At 36.1% G+C, this 25,560-nt stretch overlaps 1 protein-coding gene across 1 annotated transcript in view; it reads right to left on the bottom strand.

Annotated features, from left to right (window-relative positions):
- Positions 1–24,011, bottom strand: part of TBC1D8B (TBC1 domain family member 8B) — a gene marked incomplete at its 5' end in the record, with an annotated part of 91,120 nt that extends 67,109 nt beyond the window's left edge. Inside the window, 5 exons of the mRNA XM_080909602.1 lie at positions 7–247; positions 1,010–1,235; positions 3,243–3,361; positions 5,920–6,030; positions 23,882–24,011. Of these exons, the coding sequence (XP_080765728.1) occupies positions 7–247; positions 1,010–1,235; positions 3,243–3,361; positions 5,920–6,030; positions 23,882–24,011 (827 nt within the window). The remainder of the gene's footprint in view (positions 1–6; positions 248–1,009; positions 1,236–3,242; positions 3,362–5,919; positions 6,031–23,881) is intronic.
- Between the last annotated feature and the right edge of the window lie 1,549 nt (positions 24,012–25,560).

Here is a 25,560-nt window from a genome sequence, read left to right as displayed (position 1 = left end):
GAATACCTTTTGGTAATCTGTAGAGGATCATCAAGGACTGGGTCATTATCAAATGTTTCCTTATCAAAAAGTCTCTTTATGGCATAGTTTGCTAGTTGTTCCATAAGAAGGTATGTTTCATTAATGTGCAAAAACATTGAAAAATAGTGATTCTCTCCTTGAGAACATACGTGAATACTCTCTGTTAATATAACAGTTGAAGTCTTTTCAAGTTTTGAGATTTCATCCCAGGAGATAATGAGTTTAACTGCAAATAAGTAAGTGTGATTAAATTCTCAATATTGATTTATGTTTGTAATTCAGTTACTTTATCATGAACACTGGCAAAATGCCACAGTATTGTAGAGATCAAAGTTTAGTTAAAAATTTGAAGTGCTGTCATAAATATATAATAGTCAGTGATTCTAAAAATAGATATATGTTCTTGTTTTTTTGTTTTGTTTTTAATGTTATGGGATTGAACCCAAAGCCTTATGTATCCCATACATGTGCTCTTTTACTGAGCTATATATCCAATACTTGGAACAGATATCATTTGAAAGAATTAGAAAATGATTTTGATATGTTTACTTATCTAATACAACCATTGATATAAAAGCTATACATATGCTACAAGTAGTATCATTTGATTCTTTGTGGCTCCAAAATAAGATGTAGTTCATGAGGTACAATGGCTACTAGTTAATGTTGTATGTTTGAGACAAGATTTAAATACACATTAAAGCAAATAGGTAAGTTCTAACAAGATAATATATGCTTATCATTTACAATTTATCTGCTACTGTTAATGTCCAAGGTTTTTATATACACATTTTAATTGTTCCCTGTGTTACATAAAGAGTCTTAAATGGATTGTTTCCTTTAACATTTTAAAAGGCTGAACCCTTTTCGATATGTATATAATTTAATTACTTTTAATATCAATCCATTACTATATAAACAACCTAACACCACTGAGTTGAAAGTACAGTCAGAAAATCAAAATGCATGATAAACAATAAACACTTACTTTCTGATCCTAGCAAGAAAGAATAGAAGCTCAGAAAGTTGGTACTTAGATAGAGCCAACCCTGACAAGGAACCCGTCCTTTCCAATAACTACAGGAATAATAAGTTACTAGTTTTTCCTGCTCTGGTAAACCAAAAGATTTTTCAAATTTCAATAGGGCTTCTCGAAATTTCTCAGGATCATCTTCCTTAGCAAAAGAATGTTTTCCCTCTTCAGCAATTAGTCCCTAGAAGAGAAAAAATATCTTCTGAAAACTTATCATCACCTAGTAACAAAAATCTTTTTCATATTTAGTTTTAAGTATAGTTGATCAAATAGACTTATATGGATACGTAGGTTTTGTGTGTGTGTGTGTGTGTGTGTGTGTGTGTGTGTGTGTGTGTGTGTGTATCATACTTCTTTTAGGATAGAGATGAGCTTATTGTTAGTTTTGTACTAGTATTTTTTCTCTTCACAAGAAACTATCACGAATATAGGCATCAAATATCATCTGAAAGAACAAAAGTTTTGTACATAGTCCAATTTAAGAGAGAGTAAAATGAAAAGACCAACAGGAATATTCTTAAGAGTACCCAAACCAAACCACTGTACAATTTTCTAAAGCACTTATCCTGGCCTTCATGCACATGCTTCTGAAAGTCCTGAAAAAAATGCCATTAAACGAATGACCTTCCATGTCACTTCTGATCTTATATTAAGAGGGCTGAGGATTTTAGTACTCCATTTACAGAACACATCCATACACCTTTTTTGGAGTCATCAACATTTTATTTGGGGCCCTTTAAACTTATACCAACTGTCTAAGCAATGAGGAAACTGAAGGTGAGTTGATTTACATAATTTTTTTTTTCATTTTAGGACTTTAATAACATCCATCAAGGGAATCCATTAGAAACAGAATGAGCAAGGCACACCAAATTTTATCATTATTATGCTCAATCTATACACACCAAGAAAACTGACTTTCCATGTTACATTCTGTCCTACATGTACTTTATGCTCATGGTAACCAGTGGGATCCCAATGCACTCTATCAAACCTCCAAAAGAATCAAGCACTGACAAAAGTATATTCACACAGTGTTATGCCAAAATGCCTTTAAAAATCTGTACATGTATCCATCTTTTTTAAAATTTTTTTTTGTTTTTTTTAAACGACTTTGTTTTACAAAACAAAGATAAATGTACAGATTTTAAACATTTTTTGCTTAAAATTATACATTTTTGTCAGTACTGTTTTTTCAGATATTAAAATAATTATTACATAAAACTATGTGAATATATTTTTTAGTCTGTACTTGATTCTTTCAAGGGCTTGACAGCATGCATTGAAAACCCAATAGCCACCACGAGCGCAAAGTACATGCAAAACAAAACGCAACATGGAAATAGTCAAAGTCTTCTTGTTTTGTAAATATATATATATATATTTGTTTTCTTTATTTTCTTCTTTTTTTATTGTTTAAAAAGATATAATTTTTGGTTGTGAGCCTAGCCTTTAATAGCTAAAGCCATCTTTCCAGCCCCTGTAAAGGGCTGTTTTCCCCACTGTAGGGGAATGCCAGGGTAGTGAGGGAGGAGTGGATGGGTGGGAGGGGGAGCATCCTCATAGAAGCAGGGGAAGGGGAGAGGTAGAAACATGGAAAGGGGATAACATTTAAAATGCAAATACATAAACTATTTGATTAAAAAAAAGATATGAAATAGTATGTTTCATTATTACATTTCCATACATGTATATCACTGCACTTTGCTCATAATTCACCTCTATCACCCTCTCTTGCTCCCCAATACTCTACATAGACCCCCCTTCTTACTCTCAGTTTCAATGTTGTATGTGTGTACAATGTAAATTAATATTTGTGCACGAGGAACATGACAATTTCTCATCCTATAATCTAGATATTAACATACATCTAAATCTGTGCGTGAGAGAAACATGCACTATTTGTCTTTTTTTATTCCAATTTCTTCCTCTGTTCCCATTAGTTCCCTTCTTTCCTCCCTCCATGTAGTCTCATCCTTTAATTTCAGTGTGCATGTGTGTGCCTCTATGTGTGTGTAGAATTTAAATTCTGTAAGTGAAAGAAACATAGGATACTTGACTTTGAATCTAGCTTACTTTGCTTAACAAGGTTATATTCAATTCTATACATCTGCAAATGATATGATTTCTTTATGGAAGAATAAACTGTGAATATATACATCTTTATGTACTCATCCATTCCACTTACTCTTATTTTGCCCTGTACAAAATTAGTAATATCTTCATTTGAATCAAACACAGATAAAGTCTTCATGATATTTTGCTCCAACCAGTCCCAATGTTTTGTTATTTCTTCTCTGTTGGCTCCTGGTTTGTAATATAGAAAAGAAAGATTTAAGAAAAACTCCTTAATGAACTTCTTAATACTTAAATTTAGTTTAAGAAGAAATCTGTCACTTTTACAAATGATGGTTATATAAAAACAAAGATATTACATTAATTCTCTATTACATCTGAGTATATAAGCATGAACAGTAGAGCTATATTTATTATAAATGAAAATATACAATATTTAACGATATGGGAAAATTGAGTATATCTCATGAGAAAATATAAAAAGCTCTGAACAGTAATTAGTGCTTAGAAAGCAATCATTGTGGGTGAGTGGGAGTGGGAGCATCCTCATACAAGCAGGGGGAGGGGGAGAAGAGAGGAGGGAAGAGGGAGGAATCAGGAAAGGGGATAACATTTGAAATGGAAATACATAAAATATCCAATAAAATATATGTGCACATACATATATGCATATAACAGCAAAAACAATAAAAAGAAACATGTAAACACACAGGAGACACACACACACACACACACACACACAGAAACACACTTCACCCCTTGGTCCTCAAATACAACTACTAGCATTGTGTATAAATTCTTTATGGCTGAAAATAGCAAGCACGTGACAGTTCTTCATATTGCTTTACAAATGAGGACTTTTAACTATAGTCACAAAACATAAGAAACCTTTGGTATCAATCACACTATTCATTGAAACACCTAACAAACGCACAGAAATTTCACAATAGAAGTCAGGAACCTTGTGGCAATAGTAAACCATAAGACCTACTGCATCAGTACTAGCTGCCTTACTGAAGGTCACATTAAATATTATTACTTTAGGTTTGATTTCACTTATAGAAAGTTTCACTATCAAGACACACTCCACCCATTACCCAGTATCATTAAGAATCTTCCTAGAGATATGAGTTATACAGATCTCATTGAAACAAATAATTTTAACTGCATAGAATGTTCCCATGATATATATAGAAAGGACCACAGTAAAATTTTATTGACATTGAAAACTTGTTTATTTTCTATAATAGAGTTAGACTTTTATTTATGTTATGAATACAAGCTAAATTTATGTAATCAGCTTCATTTGCAAGAACAGTCAGCTTTAACTCTTTTAGAGTAGAAAGGACATTTCTTTCAAACAATTTTGACCAACCAGCTTTAGAACTAAAATTACAAAATTCTCTTAATCTTACCTGCATTTATTTCTGATGGAATCCAATTTAAAAGACCAAGAGAAAAGACTCAGCAGCAGGATTAAAGGAAATTTAGAGACTATCTTTTAAAGCCATATATCCTAATAATGTAATGGTATGCTCTAGCTGCACAAATATGAACCATCTACAAATTCATGTGCATTTTTTCAAAAACACATACTCTTTGGAAAAGAAGGAATCAGTCATCCAACATTTATAAGGCCTGATAGGGGCTGGAGAGATGACTCAGAGGTTAAGAGCGATAGTTGTCCTTCCAGAGGACTCAGGTTCAATTCCCAGTATACAAATGGAAGCTCACAATTGTCTATAACTCCTGTTCCAGGAGATCTGACGTCCTCAGACATGCATGTAAGCAAAACACCAATGTATACAAAGTAAAATACATACATACATACATACATACATACATACATACATACATACATACATACATATGTAAAGAAATAAAAGTTTTAAAAGACCAGAAATGATGAGATTTTACTTTGTTTAATATTACAAAGATACCAAACTGCCATTGTAAGTTTAAAAAAATAGTCTGATCTGTATTATTAAGAAGACTCATTTCTTTTCCACACTACTAATAGACACTGTGGAAAGATATGGATAATTTGGGCCTGAATGGTTATGTAGCACTACTTGTAAACCATTCCTTTGTATTTTAAGGTTACAATCCTTTTTGTAAAACAGCATGCATGGGAACAAAAATAAATTTCAAATATCCAGGCTTCCACTTTTTCAGGCTTTCCACTTTTTCCACCTTTAAGTTTAGCCTCACCATAAACTCCAAGTACTCCTCACCTCAGTTATTAGAAGAAAAAAATAATGCCAATATTTAATGTGGGAATATCCAATCTTCCCAGTAGTTTGATAAAGAATTAGAGTTGATAAAAGGAGTCAGATAGCAAAAACACCAACTAAAAAATGCTCAGAATCTGCACTGCTGGACCACATAATTCAGGTCTCTTACATCAATGGAGTTTTAATCACTCAACAACTTGTAATCATTCTTAAAGAGAGTTCCTATTATTCTCTCAAAGAATAGTTGCATTTAACTGGCTTCCAAATCTCAAAACAACTGCAAAGTAAAAGTAAGTTTAATATTCAGTTTTCCTATATACAAAGCACTTGCAACAGTGCTTAATGTACAGTGACATTCAATATTTGGTGATTTGGGTCTTATATAAGATACCTTATACATTTAAATATGATTAAAATCTTCATTAGTTAATATGTTTTAGTAAAAGCATTTTCATATTAATTCTGCAATTTGGAATGTGAAGCTTAATTAGTTATGATTATCTTAGTATCTTGATTCAATTTGAACTGTAGGGCTTCTAAAACAACCATACTTACCACATGCAATTGACAAGTACACTTGAGAATCTGGTGTCTGGTGTAGGATGCGAAATGGGGCCACTTTAGCAGTAGAGTCTAAGACAGAATCAAGAGTCCCAACCAAAAGACCTGTTGTAATAGAAAAAAATTTAAATAGTGACTTTACAATTCAGTCAATTTAATGAACTTATTTTTTATAAGTTTATATATAAACATATATACAAATACACACACACGCACACACACACATATATATGGAGGATAGGGAAATAGTTCAATCAGGGACCTGAGTTCAATCCCCAGAACCTAAACTAAAGATGCCAGTAGTGATGTTTTGCACATGTTTTGTAATCCCAGCACTGGAGAGGCAGAGACAAGTTGGGTCCTTGGAGCTCACTGTTTAGCCGGCTTGGTGAGTTCCAGACCAATGGAAGATCAAGATTCAAAAAGAAAAAAAGGTAGATGATGCCTAAGGAACAATGTCTACGGGTGTCCTCTGTACTCCAAGCACATGCACACATGTACGCATGCTCATAGCTACCCAAACATAACACAGACAAAAGGAATGCATATTTGAAATGGAAAAACCCAACATGTATTAATATAAGTGGTGTTTGGAAAAAATAATAAAAATATGTGAGACCCAATTGTCCATATGTCTTACTCGAGGTACTTTGAAAGTTTAATAAGGCTGTGCATTTATTAGACAAGGAAGTAGAACTAGTACCAGAGACGAACTAGATGAGCTGAACTGTGGCTTTGTCACTTATGCCAATTTCAACATGTTAAAGTAGTTTCCACTTCTATGTCCTCCTTTGTAAAAATAAGGGGGACAAAACAGAATCAACTGCAAAGGGAATCATAAAAAAGTGAGTTATTACTTAGAGTAATAATTCTCAACCTTCCTAGTGCTGTGAGCTGTCCATGTTGTGATGACCCCCGGTCATAAAATTATTTCACTGCTACTTCATAACTATAATTACTACTGTTATGAATTATAATACAAATATCTGATAAGCAGGATATCTGGTATGTGACCCTGTGAAAGGGTTGTTCAACTCCTAAAGGACTCGCAACCCACAGGTTGAAAGCTACAGACTTAGAGCAATGCTAAATACACAGAGAAATATTCAATATTAGTTATTTTGTATTGTATAAGAACGTTTTAAATATGTAAATAAGGGTGAAATTGACATTATTGAGAATACTTTGGTAAAATGGTTTTCTTTCAACAATTCTTAATTCTTCAGTTTTGAATTCAAATATCTTGTTCAATTAGTTCCATTGTAATTATCTGATTATATTTCCTACTACTTCCTGGAACAAAATTTTCCGTTCTCTTAAACAGCCAGCTAATTTTTCCCTTAGGGTCTTTGCGGAACAATTACCCTTTTGCTGAGAAACGTTAACAAACATTTTCTAGCCCAGTCCAGCTAATCCAAACTGCTTATTTCCTTTAAGACCCACTTCCCTATAAAATCTTTAGTAGCAATGCCAAGCAATAATATTTTCCCTCTTCTCTGGATACTTGTAATACTTAAGTTTTATACTGCATAACTGAGTATTTACTTAGTAGGTTGGTTATTACAAGTACTTTCTAAGTATTTCTCAGATACACACACACACACACACACACACACACTATTTCCCCATCCTTTTCCTCTTTCCATACCTTCCCATATAGCCCCTCTTTGCTTTTTTTCCAATCCATGGACTGTTTTTCTATATTCCTATATCTAACCTGCTCAGTTTGTATATGTCATATGTATGGATGTTTTCAGGGCCTGCCATTTGGCATCAGGGTGCACTGGTGTCATGTACACGTCCTTTTAAATTTATGTACAATATATTTGATCACAGTTTTTCTCCTCCAACACCTCCCAGATCCTCTTCACCACCCTACCCACCTAAGTCTGTGTGTGCTTCTCCCCCTCCTCCTCTCCCCCCTCTCTCCTCACCCCTCTAACACACACACACACACACACACACACACACACACACACACACACACAGTGTTACCTACCTCTGGGTTTGTATCTTAACTCCAAGCACAATGAGACATAGTGTGTGGCCTTAACTGTGTCTCAGAATGGCTCAACTATATGCATCTATTTTTAAAAGCATTGGTTGGCTGAGTGATGTTTTTGCTCTATGAACATTTCTTTTTAATTTAGCATACATAATTTCAAAAAATTAAAGAGAACTACAAACCAGGCTTTTGGTTCTTTTTCTATTTTTACCCATTTGAAATGAGTTCGGATTTCAAATTAGCTTTAAATGAAAATGTAAGTATGCTGGCATATATGGGATAAGAAATCATCAAAATCATAAGGGGAGGCAAAACAGAGAGTAAAAGATAGAAACATTGACTCAACGGAAAAGATAGGAGTGTGGATAGGGTCAGGAATGTAGTGTGATATTAGTAATATGACCAAGGATTTGGATAGTGCAAAAATCCCTTGATAAAGATTTCTGGGGTCTGGAGAGATGGCTTGGTGGTTAAAAGCACCCACATGGTTCTCAACTACCCATAGACAGGCAGGAAAAACACTCATGCACATAAAATGAAAATAATCTAAAAATCTAAAAATGTCTGTTTTGACCTTTGGGGTGTGTGTGTGTGTGTGTGTGTGTGTGTGTGTGTGTGTATGTAAGTGTTAGAGGGGTGAGGAGAGAGGGGGGAGAGGAGGAGGGGGAGAAGCACACACAGACTTAGGTGGGTAGGGTGGTGAAGAGGATCTGGGAGGTGTTGGAGGAGAAAAACTGTGATCAAATATATTGTACATAAATTTAAAAGGACGTGTACATGACACCAGTGCACCCTGATGCCAAATGGCAGGTCCTGAAAACATCCATGCATATGACATATACAAACTGAGCAGGTTAGATATAGGAATATAGAAAAACAGTCCATGGATTGGAAAAAAAGCAATGAGCGCTGAGGTATGGAAAGAGGAAAAAGAAGAGAAAATGATATAATTACAGTCTCAAAAATAAAGGAAAAATTCTTCAAATAAAGGAAGTAAAAAAAATAAAACAGGACAAAGTTTCACCTGTTGACATGCTTCAAGTTAGGGTATCACCCTGTAGTGGGCTTAAATTAAGCCTATTTAAAATTGTATAGTGGCATGCTTTTCTAGTCCATATGGCAGGTAGCTCATCCCTTACATAAGAAAATGAAGCAAGATTTTTAAAAAAGAGAAGAGCTCTGCAATGGCAGCATGTAGGTCATAAAGAAATAAATTCGATACAGTTAAAAGTTAGGGTGTGGGCTGGGGTATAGTTGATAGCAGAGTGGTTGCTAACCTTCATGAGATCCTGAAGTTTGACCTTCAGTATTGTAATAGAGAAACAAAAGTAAGGTATGAATTGAAGATTTTATCAAAGAATCAAGGATCAGAAAATCTAGACAGATACTATTTAAGAGGAGGTATCGGATAAGAGACAACTGGAATGAGACAGAGGAAGTGACTATACTTCAACTACTAAGGAAAGATCCAGAAGTTCGGTGTACAAAGAAAGACAATGAAACATCAAAATAGTAGCTGTAAGAAGTTGGGCATTTGGTCAAGGATAAAAGAAAGAGGAGCTGAACATATGCAGATAGTCTTCTAAGAGTAATTTGAGTGAAATTACCCAGGAAATGAAGAGATAGGACACATATCTCAAAGGGGAAAAAAATCAAGTTTTTTTTTTTTTTTTTTTTTTTTTTTTTTTTTTTTTAACAACAGGGCCATTTGGCTGCTAGTTTGCCTGATACTTATCTTCCAAAAATTTAATTTTAAACAAGGTTTGAGGAAAATAAAATTGCATAGTTGCAAGGAGAGCTATTTTATCTATGAGATTTTTAATAAAACTAGCTCAATTGTTATTTCTCCTTTTTGCACACATTATAAAAGATAATATCAGAAGAACTGGTGAAAAATAAATGGGTAACGTTTGGCAGAAAGAACACTGGCAGTATTGATGTCAGAGGAGGCAGAGAGGAGAGACAGGAAGAGGACAAAAATCATTTCTAAATGACACAACAGTCCTCTAATAGGATGTTACACTAGGCACAAAGTGGTCAAAATCCTACAAGAAAGGTTATTACTATAAGGGGACAACAGCGGTGTTGACAACATCATGTTTTACATAATATAAAAGGAAATTGCTAAGATTTTATAAGTGCATGAAATTAGGTAGTTAATATAAAACTATGCAATGAGTAATTTGGAGGCTAGCACTCGAATACATTTCTAGTCACTTGGGGGAACTCTTTCAGCTCATTAAGGTGTAATCATCATCAAGTCCCTGCAGGTCATGTAGGAATTAATGTGTGCCAATGTCTGCGTCCTAAAAGTACAAGAAAATAAGCAAGCAACAATGGGTTGCTTTTCCATATTACACAGAGGTTCATCATCTGACTGCCTGAACATTGAATGTCATGAATCAGCCTACTCATGGGAAACCTTATTTAACCCCATAGATTCAAAAGAGACTACACACTATCAGCTGCATAGTAGAATAAGAAATTTGAAAATAGAGATACTCAAATTATCCTTTGAGTGACTATAACTAAGACATCAATCAATGTTCCATAATGTCCATGGATTTTGGTAGCATTCTAGAAAAATAAGTTACACCCACCTACTTAAGGAAATAATAAGAACATTAATTAATGTGAAATATGCTTTTATTAAATGTCACACAGTAAGATCACAAAAATGCCAAGTTACATGATATTATTTTAAAAGGCAGATTTTTATGAACACTAATTACTATCCACAAGCCAATCTTTTTGGCTGGATAATGAACCAGACTTTGGAGATGAAAAATATCCTCACTAGTCATATAATCTAGCCTCTAGACCATTTACCCCCCCCCCCCACAGTATCCCTTGCCCTTACTTCTCTAAGGCTTCCTATTTCCAAAATAAAGAAGAGATTGTATTCCCAAGGTTAAAGTCAGGGCCAGGTATTTGGGTTAATGATCTGTAAACAGAGCTCTGTGAGTAAAATGACTCTGCTTTGTTTAAAGCTGTTGTCAGTACCCTAAAACCCTTAGGATTTCAAGGGTCATTTAGTTTTCATTTTGCATTAAGTTCTACCTACTACAGAGCCTATCCTGGTTATATTGGTAAAAAGTGTCATTCAAACTAGACTACTAAAATAAATATAGTGGTTCCTTTCTATAATCCCAACACTTTGGAGATAGAGCCAGGAAAGTCATAGGTTCAAAGTCATCCTCTGCTACACAACAAGTTTAAGACCAAGTTGGGCTACCTGAGACCCATCTACAAAACAAGTCAAAATAAAACCACCTCAATATCAGATAAGGTCTGAACCATTATATTATGGACTTCATAATTCTTTTTTATTATTTTTTTTCAGTATCCAGGGACTTGTTTTTTGCAGTCAAGAATTCTAACACTAACAAAATTTACAGTTAATCCTTATGGTTCTTTTAAGGTAGTCTAAGATGGCTAGATGTTTTAGATACCAAATCACTATTAAATTATGCTTATGATAAAATATATTGACCCTTTTTATAAATGTAAGTACTGACCTTGGTATTGTTTGTATAGCAGAGATTTTTTTTAAATATATATGTGAACAAAGCATAATGGCACATGCCGTTGATCCTGACATTCAGAAGGTAGAGGCGGGTGGATCTCTTGGAGATTGAGGCCTACATAGTGAATTCCAGGACATCCAGAACTATATAGTGAGACTCTGTCTAAAAATAAAAAAAAATAATCCCTCAAATATATATGTTTACACTTAAACAATTCAATTTTATGTTCAAAAATGAAAGCTTTGTTCTCTTCTTAATGACTTGTTAATTTTGAGACTATACCATTCCTCCTTCCCTTTTCTCCTTCCAACACCTCCCACATATACCCCCTTGCTCTCTTTCAAATTCATGGTCTTTTTTCTTTAGCTGCTGTTACCTTAGTATGTGTTACTAAATACATTGTGTATAATGTCATTTATGGTATGTTTTCATGGCTGACCATTTGGTATTCTATAACCAACTGGTACGGTTTTGTGCAGGAAAGACTGCTTCTCCCACTCTCAGTGGTTTTTAATTGCCCGTAGTTCTCCATGTAGAGTTAAAACTTTGTAAAGAACACAAAGATCCATCTATGCTGGCATGCCTACTGTTGTTCTTGTTCAGGTGAGGCTTAAGTAGTGTTGTTGGTGAGACTTCACAGGCTTCTGACATTTTTAGAAGACACAAATTCCCTGTTCCTCTGGCTCTTACAATCTTTCCACCTCCTCTTCTGCAATGATCTCAAAGGGTTCCACACTTTGCCGTTTTGATTGGTTGTATATCACTGCTTTTATCTAAGCACTCCAAACCATCCAGATCTTTCTGAATCTTGATTTCTTTTCCTTTTTATATTCTTAGATAATGATTCTCAACCCAAACAACAAATTTGAGTCACTTGAACAAGCTTTAAAACTTGAGTTTTGATACCACAGAAGTCCACAGATTATGATCTAATTGATCTGTCCTAAGATATTTTATTCTATTTTTCTTTACTTAAAATATAACAGAGCTGCTATGTATCCACAATATAGTTTCAATAATCATCAGTACTTTTATTTAGTCTTCTCTCCAGAAATACTGTAAGTTAAATCCAAGACACCAGTTTCTCTGTGAACACAGCAATATCATTTTGTAACTTTTAAAAGTTCCTCAGTCAAATGTCAAACAGGCAGCCAGTGTCAAGAACACAGATACATGATGGCTCAGTGGGTTAGTACACTTGCTGCCAAATCTGCCTATCTGAGTTTGGTGCCTAAGACCCATGTGGCGAAGCAGAGAGTTGACTTCCACTTGTTGTCTTGTCTAATGCATACACAGTATCAGAGTAAACACATAAAATCTTAGACAATTGCAAATTTGAAACGAATGCCCTTTTTTCCTGTATTGGAGCAATGCTTGTGATAAGCAAGGGATTATAAAGACTTGAATATTAAAGGAAAGGCCATTGAAACAGCTACAGGTTGAGGATGGTGCTTTTCATGGCTAATGCTGGCTGTCAATTTGACATATCTTGGAAGGAAGAACATCAATTGAAGAACGGCCTCCATCAAACCAGCCTGTAAGAACATCAATGGGGGCATTTTTGGGTTGCTATTTGATATACAAGTACCCAGCTCACTCTGGGTGGTACTATCCTCAGGCAGATGGACCAGCACTATCTAAGAAAGGTAAGAGTCTGGAAGCAAGCCAGTAAGCAGTGTTTCTTCTTAGTTTCTACTTCAAGCACCTGCCTTAGGTTCCTGCTTCGGCCTCCCCAGATAATGAGCTGTAACATATAAGATGAAATAAACCTTTTCCTACCCAAGATGTTTTTTATCAGAGTGTTCTATCAAAGCAACAGAAAAGCAAACTATGGTTTGTTCGTTACCAATATGTTAGTTTAGTACACAAAATTAGGTGTACATTTTGGCAAGGAGCTCTGTTTATAAAGTAGATTGAGGGCACTGTGTAAGACAACACCACTGGGATTCATTTCTAGTCGCTAAAAAAAGTTTGATTATAATTTTTGTTCATAGTAATGATTGTTGTAACCTTATAGCTGATTCTTTAATCATAAGCTGTTAGGCTTACATGGTCTAACCAGTACACCTTTACTGAATTTTTATAATGTCAGCCTCATTATAAATGTTAATGAGAAAACTAATTAGTAAATGGCCAATGCACTTAGTAAGAAACATATTCAAATAAGAAAAAAGTGTTTTCAACAGAGGTTATAGATTTTCCTGATTTTATTATTTTGCTACCAGATCTAAACCCTTCAAACAGAACTGTGAGTGCTTATTTTAGAATAACCCAATGGCCACATGGCATTTTGAAAGCTGCCAATTTTACACTAAGAGCTTTGGAAAACAGTTAATTTAAAAAAATCTTTTTTACATTCTAATTTTCATCCATGAACATTTTGAAAACATTTTGGTTCTTAAAAGAATTTTAATTTAATTTCTTCAAAAATTAAAAAGAAAACAAAGATAATAAAACCCAGAAATTGTTTTTATTTATTGCTTTAAACCTTTACTACTTTACTTTACTATAAGGAAGAGGAAAACCAGACCATATACTTTAAATTAAAATACCATCAAAGACAAATTAAATGTTAATTTTTATGTCTCTTTAAGTCACTATTTCAGTTTTTCCTCTAGTATATATGAAGATATTCTTTTCCAACAACCTTTATATAGTTATTAAAAGCATCATATATTGAGTCTCATGTGTCCAATTCCAAATAAATGCATCTGGAATATATACTCTGTCCCCAACAACTCCTATGCTTTGCTTTATAATACATTCCTCAGTTAGAATATCCTTTTTACTTTCCTCTAGCCAACAGCCTCCCAGATATTGATAGTGCTTATAGACAAATGAGTTCATTAAAAAGGATCCCAATTGGATTTTGGCAAAAAGCTCCACAGATGCCACACTGTAATTCTGCCACAAGTATTGCAGCTATTATTCATCACTGATTTTAGGAAAACACTGTTTCATTTTACAGTACCTCTACTAATCATAAATTATTGATATAATTGATGAGCTAGGTATAGAAAATTGGACGGGAGGTTTCCAATACGTATCGATTCATAAATTAAATAAGCCAACAACCTGAGCTACTGACTATCCTAGCAATACAATGTTTATTTGTTTTTCAACTGCTCTAGAAGACTGCAAACTTTGTAGGAACCATGCCTACTCTATTAACCAAAATCAGTAACAATGACCAGCTACCACCCCATTTCACTGTATCTGATCACAGCAAAATTATCCCAAGAGTTATTATAATTAATTCTGTTACTAGATACGATTGGATTATATGTTCTAAATCTCTCCAGTCTCTGCATAGATCAACTTATCTAAAATCTGAACCCTTTCCTTGTTTATCAGAACATCCTACTTTAGTCTTCATACTGTTTATCACTTCCACTCATCACACAAGATTTGACTATTTACCACTTTCAGTTAGAATGAGACCCCATGAAAAAGAATTTTGTTTTAGTTACTGCCTTATCTTCAGCAATTAAAAACAGTTCTTGGGGGCTGGAGAGATGGCTCAGTGGTTAAGAGCACTGGCTGCTTTTCCAGAGGACTTGGGCCTGATGCCCAGCACCAACACGAAGGATCACAACTGTCTGTAACTCTAGTTCCATGGGACCCAATGCCTTCTTCCGGCCTCGATGAGCACAATATACTCACACATGCATACATGCAGTCAAAACATACATACACATACATTTAAAAACGAGCAAACTAATTATTGATTGTTAGAAGGCATTTAGTAAATACTTGTTCAGCAAATACATCTATTTTGTATTATCTCTGTACTTACATAGCAGTGGCAAAAAAAAAAATGCAAACAGGGTAAATTTCCTAGCAAAAATACAACACAAAGCCCATGTAACCACCATTACAACATTATGGCAAATGTCAAAATGTTTTTATTATTTTCAGCTTACTTTATACCCATAGTCCTTCCTGAACTGTCCACAAGCAGCAAGAGATTTCATCAGCTGAATTGTTATTCCTTCTTCAAGAATTAGGGGAACCAAAATTGTGTGTGTGTGTGTGTGTGTGTGTGTGTGTGTGTGTATTTCAATAACGTTCTCCAGTACAAGTGATTCTTACTTCTGTATAGGTGCTATTTGGGGACTTCTGGGTTTCAAGCAATCATAGATCAAAGAACACTTGGTCATGATAAATGATTCTAATTCTTTTAAATTATTCTGATTACAAACAACAGAATGCATGATCAGCACTATAATATTATCTAGTGTTGATCTGTATTTTGCTCTTGCAATATTATCATTATGTTGGACATATCCAATATTATTCTTTCAAATTTATTTCTATATACAACATGGAGAATAATTATTATTAGGGAAAATTGTTAGGGGATATGGGGAAACGGGAAAGAGGAAGAGAGGGAAAAGACTGATTTCTTTGCTCTTTTGGGACCTAAGATAGAATTTAATACGAAATGTTTGTCACATTTGGGTACTGCCATGTGGGTATTGAGAATTGATTTCAAAACTCATTTGACCCCATTTGGACCAGCAGAGAATCTAAGGCACAGGCCTGGTAAGGTTGGGCCATGAGTACCCAGAGTGCAGAGAGTGCTTGGCGGTGTTTGTAGAAAAGGATCCTTTCCGGCCCACAGTAAGGGCCAGGGCTCTGTCAGAGGATCTGAGCTCTGTCAGAGGGAATCAGGATCTGCCCTGAAAGGCAGTGCTCAAAGATCAGCTCCACAGGTGCTTTTGCACCTGGACCAGAGGTGAGCCTGACACATAGGCCCAGGGAGGGCACACCGGGAGTTCTCAGAGAGCAGAGAAGGCTGTACTCTCTGGAAAAGGGTCTTTTTGGCCTAGAGAAAGAGACAGGTCACAGCCAGTAGTACTCAGGACCTGTGGGCAGAGGGCTGAGCTCCCATAACAACCTCATAAGAGCTCCCACACCTGATCCCACAAAGACAGAGCTGAGTCACTGCCACCAGAACTCACTGCTTGCTCACTAAAAGCCGAACACTCAGAAGCAATTTTATTCAGGAGCCCATGGGCTCTCAAATCCACAGGAGAGACAGGTGCCAGTCACTGACAACAAGACCACATACAATCACAGATAACAAGATGTCAAGAGGAAAGCGAAATAACTTACCCAGTGGAAACCAAGACAACCTGGCAACATCAGAACCCAGCTCTCCCACCAAAGCAAGTAGTGGATTGCCAAACACACCAGAAAAACAAGACTCAGACTTGAAATCATATTTCATGATGATGGTGATCATGGAGAAGCACATGAATAACTCCCTTAAACAATTACAGGATCACACATAAACAAATAGAAGTTCTTAAAGAGGAAACACAAAAATCACTCAAAGAAGTACAGGAAAACACAACCAAACAGGTGAAGGATTGAAAATGGAAATAGAAACAATAGAGAAATCACAAAAAGAGACAACCCTGGAAATAGAAAACCTAAAAAAGAAATCAGGAGTCACAGATGCAAGCATCTCTAACAGACTACAAGAGATGGAAGAGAGAATCTCAGGGGCCGAAGACAACATTGAAAACATAGACAAAACAGTCAGAGAAGATGCAAAAACCAAAATTCTCCTAACCCAAAATGTCCAGGAGATCCAGGACACAATGAGAAGACCAAACCTAGGGATAATAGAATAGAAGAGGGTGATAAATATCAACTAAAAGGCACAGTAAATATCTTCAACAAAATCATAGAAGAAAACTTCCCTACCCCTAAGAATGAGATGACCATGAGCATAAAAGAAGCCTATAGAACTCCAAATAGAGTGGACCAGAAAAGAAATTCTTCCCAACACAAAATAGTTAAAACACCAAGTGTTCAAAACAAAGAAAGAATACTAAAAGCAGTAAGGGAAAAAGGACATATAACATATAAAGTCAGAACAATCAGAATTACACCCGACTTCTCAACAGAGACAATGAAATCTAGAAGATCTTGGACAGACATCATACAGACTCTAAAAGAACACAAATGTCAGCCCAGGTTACTATATCCAGCAAAATTCTCAATTACCATAGATGGAAAGACAAAGAAATTCCAGGACAAAACTAAATTTGCACAATATCTGAACACAAATCCAGCCCTACAAAGAATAATAGATGGAAAACCCAACACAAGGAGAAAAACTACACCCTAGAAAAAGCAAAAAAATAACTAAGGAAGAAAACCAAAAGAAGAAAGGCACACAGACATAATTCAAACTCTGACAGCAAAAATAGCAGGAAACAGCAATCACTATTCCTTAATCTCCGTTAACATAAATGGACTCAACTCCCCAATAAAGAGACATAGACTATCAGACTGGATACATAAACAGAATCCAGCATTTTGCTGCACACAGGAAACTCATCTCAGAGACAAAGACAGACACTATCTAAGAGTAAAAGGCTGGGAAAAAACATTCCAAGCAAATGGCCCCATGATACAAGCTAGAGTAGCCATTCTAATATCAAATAAAGTAGATTTTCAACCAAAAGTTATCAAAAAAGATAAGGAAGGACATGTTTTACTCATTACGGGGAAAATTTGTCAGGATGAATTCACAATCCTAAACATATATGCTCCAAATACAAAAGCAAACATGTTCATAAAAGAAACCCTACTAAAGCTCAAAACATACATTACACTACACACAATAATAGTGGGAGACCTCAACACCCCACTTTCATCAATGGACAGATCATGGAGGCAGAAACTGAACAGAGATGCAGTGAAACTAGCAAAGGTTATGAACCAACTGGAATTAACTACATCTACAGAACATTTCATCCTAAAACAAAAGAATACACCTTTTTCTCAGCACTTCATGACACCTTCTCCAAAATTGACCATATAATCGGTCACAAAACAAGCCTCACTAGATATAAGAAGATTGAAATACTCCCATGCATCCTATCAGATCACCATGGACTAAGGCTGGTCTTTAATAACAACAAAAACAACAAAAAGCCCATATACACATGGAAACTAAACAATGCTCTACTCAACAATAGCATGGTCAAAGAAGAAATAAAGAAAAAAATTAAGGATTTTCTAGAATTTAATGAAAATGAAAACACAACATAACCAAACTTATGGGGTGAAATGAAAGCAGCACTGAGAGGAAGACTCATACACAGCTTTGAGTGCTTCCAAAAAGAAACTGGAGAGAGCATACACTAGCAACTTGACAGCACAGTTGAAAGCTCTAGAACAAAAGGAAGCAGATACACCCAAGAGAAGTAGATGGCAAGAAATAAACTCAGAGCAGAAATTGACCAAGTAGCAACAAAAAGAACTATACAAAGAATCAACAAAACCAGGAGCTGGTTCTTTGAGAAAATTAACAAGATCGATAAACCCTTAGCCAGACTAACTAGAGGAAAAGGAGAGAGTATCCAAATTAACAAAATCAGAAATGAAAGTGGAGACATAACAACAGAAACGGAGAAAATTGAAGAAATCATTAGATACTACTACAAAAGCCTCTACTCAACATAACTGGAAAATCTGGAGGAAATGGATACATTTCTAGACAGACACCAGATACCAAAGTTAAATCAGGACCAGATAAACCATCTGAACAATCTCATAACACCTAAAGAAATAGAAGTCATCAAAAGCCTCCCAAACCAAAAAAAAAAAAAAAAAAAAAAAAAAAAAAAAAAAAAAAACCAAACCAAACCAAACCAAAACAAAACAAAACAAACAAAAAAAAAACCCCAAACAATTAAACTCCAAATGGACCAAAAACATATTAAAGAATCAAAAAAGGTCAAAGAAGAAGCAGGGTAAATGAAAGAAGTGTGATTACTGGATGATGCATTTGCACACTATAAATGCTGTCTTAAATTTGGATTATTGAAGCCAAAATTCATTAGTGAAGAAAAAATTTATGTGTGTGTGCGCGCGCGCGCATACTTGTAAGTCTGATTTCTATATCTATATACATTCCAAAGGTATATACTATTTCTTTAAATGTAAAAGGCCAGGTAAAAGTTTTGAGAAATAAATATGGTCAGTTGAGTCACATTGTTTTCTTGATAAAAGGAAGGATTACTGAGCCTACCTATATGTCTTATGCTGTTTAAGTACTTGTTGATTATGTGTCTCACCATTTTCCTTCCCCTATCTGCTCCTTGGCTCCCTTCCTTTGCAGCACAGACTGGAAAGTTTGCTCCTATGCACCTTAGGGCCATGAACCTGTAGTCCTTAAGAGTTAGAATCATAATGATACAGATTATATGCAAAGGGTTTTGGGGTAGATATAGATTTATAGTGTTAAATAAAAAGTATATACATTTTAGTTTAATTTTAAAAGCTAGAAAAACGGATAACACTGATCATTTTAATTCTCAAAACCTATAAGGCTACTTTTTTTTCCTTGTCCCGAAATCTTTATAAATTTATTTATTTCTATGTTTATTAGTGTTTTTCCTGTGTGTATGTATTTGCATAGTGTGCATGTCTGGTGCCTGCGGAGTCAGAAGAGTTTGTTGGATCTTCTGGAACTAAAATCATAGACAGCTCTGAGCTGCCATGTGGTTACTGAGAATTGAATCTGCTCCTCCAGAGGACTAGTCACTGCTATTATTCATTAAGCCATTTCCCCAACTCTCAAGAGATCTTTAATGATATATTTTATTTGATTTTACAGGGATGAGATACTCCAAGTATTTGTCCTTCTTACTGTTTAAAATGTGGGATTTTACTAGGTTTTTTTTTTGTTGTTTGCTTTTTGTTTGTTTTGTTTTTGAGACAAGGTCTTTCTGTGTAGTCTTGGCTGTCCTGGAACTCACTCTGTAGATGAGGCTGGCCTCAGATATCCACCTGCCTCTGCCTTCTGAGTGTTGGGATTAAAGGTATTCACCACCAACACCTGGCTGGGATTTTATTTTTAATTATCCAATATGATACTTAATTCTGAGCATGAGTTGTATATGTATGGGGAGTAGGACTATCCAGACCTATCATAAAATGGCATGTTTACCCTCCGGGTACCAAACATTTTTCCAATGATTCCTTTGTGATCTTGGAACCAAACAGCATTTTGCTAACACATATGCAATATGAACAAAGTTTCAAAGTTAGACTTTTGAGTTGGGGGTTTATATAAAAGAAAAGCTTTGGGTTTCTGTGATATGGACAATAAAGCATTATAAATTCTCTTTATTACATACATGTTTAGAAGAAATCATTTACAGTCATTCAAAAGTCTATGTAAATGTAAAACGAAAACTTACTTCAAATATTTTAAAATAACATGCTTTTTTTCAAACGTAACCATGTCCTAATTACACAGATACTATAATTTCAAAAGGATAGTACCAAAGTAAAAGAGGTGGTAAGGAACGAGAACTATTTATAATATTTTGTTTTAGTGTTTATTTTCAAGCTTTGTTCTACATGAAATTTTAAAAAGTTCTGCTGATGGTAATTATAAATCCAGTGTCTAAGAACCTTGCTTACCACAATTCAGGTATGAAACATTGAAGAGTAAAAGTCTCTCAACAAACATCTAAGACTTCCTGATTGGCAGGTTTCCCTAAGCCTCCTTCAGGAGGGTACTAATGGGAGGCAGTCTGTGTAGTGACTCTCATCTGCCAAGCAGAGAAAATTGCTGATTTGTGCTTAATAAGCCAAGTATGCATAAATTATTTTAATTATATCAAACAAGAGGCTAAATTTAGCTGCAATAGTGAAGTCTTTAGCTTTATCAACCATGAGAAGTTAAGGGAAAAAGTGAGGCACCTACAAAAATCCAGGTTAAAAGCGTCACTAAATAAACAACAACAACAACAAAAAACAAAGTAACAATAACAACTTTAGGTACAACAAAAATTTTTTACAAAAGTTCCATTGTGCTATAACCTCGGATCACTAAGAAAGACAAAATTTGATAAATGATCAGTAATCTATCAGATGCCCATTAAAACATATCTTGTAATTTTAGAAGAGGAACCTTGTGATTCTAATGTGAAAATTCTCTTGAGAGAATCATCATTGTAAGAGAAAAATTAGTTCATCAAGCTTAGTGTGGTGGTAAATACCTAAGAATCCAGCACTTAGGAGGTTAAGGAAGGAAAACTGTGAGTTTGAAGCTGGCCTAAACTATATAAGTAGACCCCCCCCCAAAAAATGGAACCAAGTAACTTCATCAAATCCATATTCAAGATATAATATTACAGGGGGTTATATTCCCAATCATCACATATCAAAGAAAACATATGTTAAAGTACAATAATTACCATTTCCATAGTCACTATCATTTCTCCATTAAACAAAACATAGAAACTCATTTTATAAATGAGTAGTACATAACACAGCACCTCCAATAAATAAAATAAACAAAGGCAATTATTTTAGGGCTGGCATATACTAATGCTCTAATGAAAGCTCATGTAAATGAGAACAGCACAGCTCTTAGCATCACAAGCTTAAGTAAGAAGGCAGTAGTTAGGCAGCCATGAAAATCAGCATCCGATATGTACTTTTGTTCTGGACCAAAAGAAACCCTGCCCCCCAAAAACCCCTTTAAAACATCTCTTTGCTCTTTTTTGAGTTATTTTGTTGAATTTATATGACTTTGGTGGCAATTTCAGGCATCTTATCATTGTCACAAGTAAAAGAATCATGCAGGTATAAATTGACTATAAGTCACTAGTCACAACATAGGTATGCAAGTGATAGAAATTTTCACTCATTTCTTCAGGCAAATTTCTTTGTGTAGTAATGGGGAACTAATAAGAAGTGGGTGGGATAAAAAGAAAACCCATTTTTAATTGACTCTTTTGATACCACAGAGTAGGAGAATGTGGGGGAGAGGGGAATTGAAGAACTCTGGGAGGAGGGACAGGGAAAGGGATCAACATTTGGGATGTTAAATAAATAAAATAATTAATTTAAAAATTCTATTTACACGAAACTGCTATTTAAATGAAAATTTTTCTTCAAAACATGTAATTTTTAAAGATCAGAAGCATGTAAAATGTTAGGTTTATTATGGGACACGTTTTCTTTCTATACTGCCTAGAGGCCCTTTTTAAGAGGGTGGATAAGATAGATGTTACTTGTAAAGTTATATATCTTATAGGGCATATGAATTCTATTCACATTAGAGGAGGCTTGCCTTAACATAAATATACCTTTATGAGGGTTATCTTCCATTTTACACTCTTAGCTCCATAAAGTAGGTACCATTTTTTTTTTCAGCCAAAGAGAAAAATTAATGTCACTTAAGCCAAGAAGCTTCTTCCTTCAATCCTTAAGTAGTCATTAGATTTTTTTTTGTAGTAAACCAGCTAATCTTCCTAGTCTACTTCCACCCTCCTCCCTTAATCCAGCACTTTAAAGGCATAGAACAAAATTATAATTGTAGCACAGTGGTGCCCTAAGACTGCATCTATGAATTTAACCAATGTCATCCAACAGGAAAGAGATAAGGATAGGATCAAAATTCAGGTTGTCTGAATTTTGTTTCTTCCCCCTACATCCTCCCCAAATTAAGCCTGGTCCACCACTTCAAGGCCCTAATACCAACCCAGGAATTTTCATGAAAAACAGCTCTTGTCTCCCCAAGGTCCAAATTTTTGAAAGCCCCTATACAAGACTAAGGATCTAAAGATAGCCTTCTTTGGAATCTTCAGACATGAACCAGTTTTGAATTTTTGAGATTAACAACTGTGGGAGATTGGGTTAGAAGAGTAGAGTTTACTTCTTTAATTGGTTTGGTTTACACATCTTAGAAAGAAGGGGCAGCGCCAAACTCGCTGGAGAGAAATGTACACTTAAAAGAAACAGATCCCAAGGGCTGAACGTGTGCGTGTGTGTGTGTGTGTGTGTGTGTGTGTGTGTGTGTGTGTGTGTAAAGATGCAAAATTGGGAGGAGGTAATTCTGAGGGCTACTACTCCACCTCCCCAGCATCAAGCCCCGACCCAAATCTCATTTGCAGCCTCTCTCTCAAGGTGTGACTGGGGCACTTCATTCTCCTTAGAATTCCCATGTCCTAGCAAGGTCCCCAACCCACTCACATTCACTCCCCCAGGGTGGCGATTATTTGTATAGGTTTTGGAAAAAGTTAAGTCCACACCCGCGAACCCGCTCTCCTCGCCAGCCTTACTGGACTAGTCTAGCTAGCACACTGCCCATCAGCCACCTCCCCCATGGGAAGTGACCCACCAGGTACTGGATTACCCCCTAGCTTCTCCCATTCTGGTCAGACCCAAAGAGCAACTGGGAGTCCGGTGCAAGACAGTCGGGGACTCCGCGGTAGTAGCAGAAAGGTGTTGGCGGGAGCAGAATCCCCAGTCAGTAGCCCCGGGTTTAAGAGGAGGTGCGACGGACAGCGACGAGTAACTGTTTGCCTCGCCACCTTTTCAGCGACAGCGGACCCAGCCCTAACGCAGGTGTAGCTGGGCACAACAGCTGGCCACCGCTTACCTGTAAGTCCCCCTCCGCCTTCTTCCCCGTAGCCACGACGCCTTTGCAGGACAAAGTACTCGTTGGATCTTTCCATCAGCCACAGCTTCAGCGCATTTTTCAACAGCACTTCCTCGGGCTTCAGCCACATCTCGAAGAACTTTGTGCCGCCTCAGGAGCGGCGACCTATTTGTCTTCCTCACCTCTCACTCCCCTCCCTCTCAGCCTGTCTTAACCCCTCTACTTCTCCTCCCACCAAGTCTTCCGTTGGCGGCGGCGCCTCCGGAGGTTTTCCACACTTCCCCAACCGTGCCTTCTCTCCCACGTAGGCAAAGAGAGTGCCAACTCCCTCCCCCAGAGCTACTGCTAGACTGGGAAATAGTCCCGCTTCACCGCCTCTTGGGAGTCGTAGTTTTCTATCCATTTTCCTGCACTCGTTCTAATGTTGCGTCAGACTACATTTCCCACAATGCACTGGGTTACTAGTTGGGCGGGTTGGGGGCGCCTTTGAGGCGCTCCCGCCACCGGTTAAGTGAGTTTTGCTGGTGAAAGGTTAAAAAGGTTTTTCTCTTGTCTTTTTGCTTCAAATAAGCTAACCCCGCGTGTGACAGCAGTGCTCTTAGTTCTTTTGTAGTGAGAGGACTAGTTTGTTGAAAACAAAGTTTCCGGCATTTTTTGAGTAATGGCCCATCCAGGAAGCAGTAAGTAGCCTGCAGCAACTTCCATTTACTTTGCTCCAACTAGGTACTAGGTGATTTCTCAGGTAATCCTCACAGAAATCTTTAAAAGTGGATTCTCCTCTTTCTTTGCTTGCTAATAAGTGGAAAGCGCTAGCATGATAAGTTATTTACCCATGGTCTCACAGTTGGTAAAAAGATTCATTATTCAAAAGCCTTGCCTAAATTAAACTCTGTCCATTCATAAAAGAATATAAATTACAGAAACACTTCTTCACGCACACACATATTTTTTACTACATTCCACTATGCTGCCTCTGTTTATTTAACTACTTGCATAAATGGCTGAAAAAATCTCTACTCCAACTTTCTGGGTATTTTCTTTTCCTTAAGATGTTTTAAGAAAAACAAAATTCCTTGCAGGGCAGCCTTCCTCTCTTGATACCTTGGCAATTCTGTACAACTGCTTACACACTAAGATTAAAGATGTCAGCTGTGAGAAATTATTTGAGGGCTAGTTGTTGTTGTTAGGATAACTCTGGAAGGGAAAGAATAGAATGGGTGAAAACCAGCTTACAGAAGGAATTCAGATGAAGGGTCCTGACAAGTAGGCAAGGTATCCAAAATACAGTTTTAGGGCCATGTGGCTAAAACTAGGAGTCCCGGAGTCAGTGAACTCTGCCCTGAAGGAGTATCTCAAGGTTAAATCTTTCAAGACTTGGGCGGTTTCTGGCAAAGCAGGTATATGCCACATGGAAGTATTTATTTCTGTGGAAGGAAAAACACTACCACCCCCACCACCAACAAAATAAAATCCCAAGCCAGGATGTTTCCTAGTGCAGAGTCACCCTTTGAAAGTGTGTTAAGGCACACCATTTCTCCTTTTCTTTGAAGTGAAAGGTCAATAAATGCAGCAGATGTAGATACCGTTTGTCTTCCTTGATTTGTACAGTGAGAGCCTCCATTGTTCATCAGTATGCTTATGGTTCTAGTTATGGCAAGGAGCACCAGAGTTGGAAGGTT

Source organism: Micromys minutus (assembly GCF_963924665.1).
Source record: "Micromys minutus genome assembly, chromosome: X".
In the NCBI taxonomy this organism is placed as follows: domain Eukaryota; kingdom Metazoa; phylum Chordata; class Mammalia; order Rodentia; family Muridae; genus Micromys; species Micromys minutus.
The sequence above is the reverse complement of the archived record's forward strand: the minus strand, read 5'-3'. Positions and strand labels throughout refer to the sequence as shown.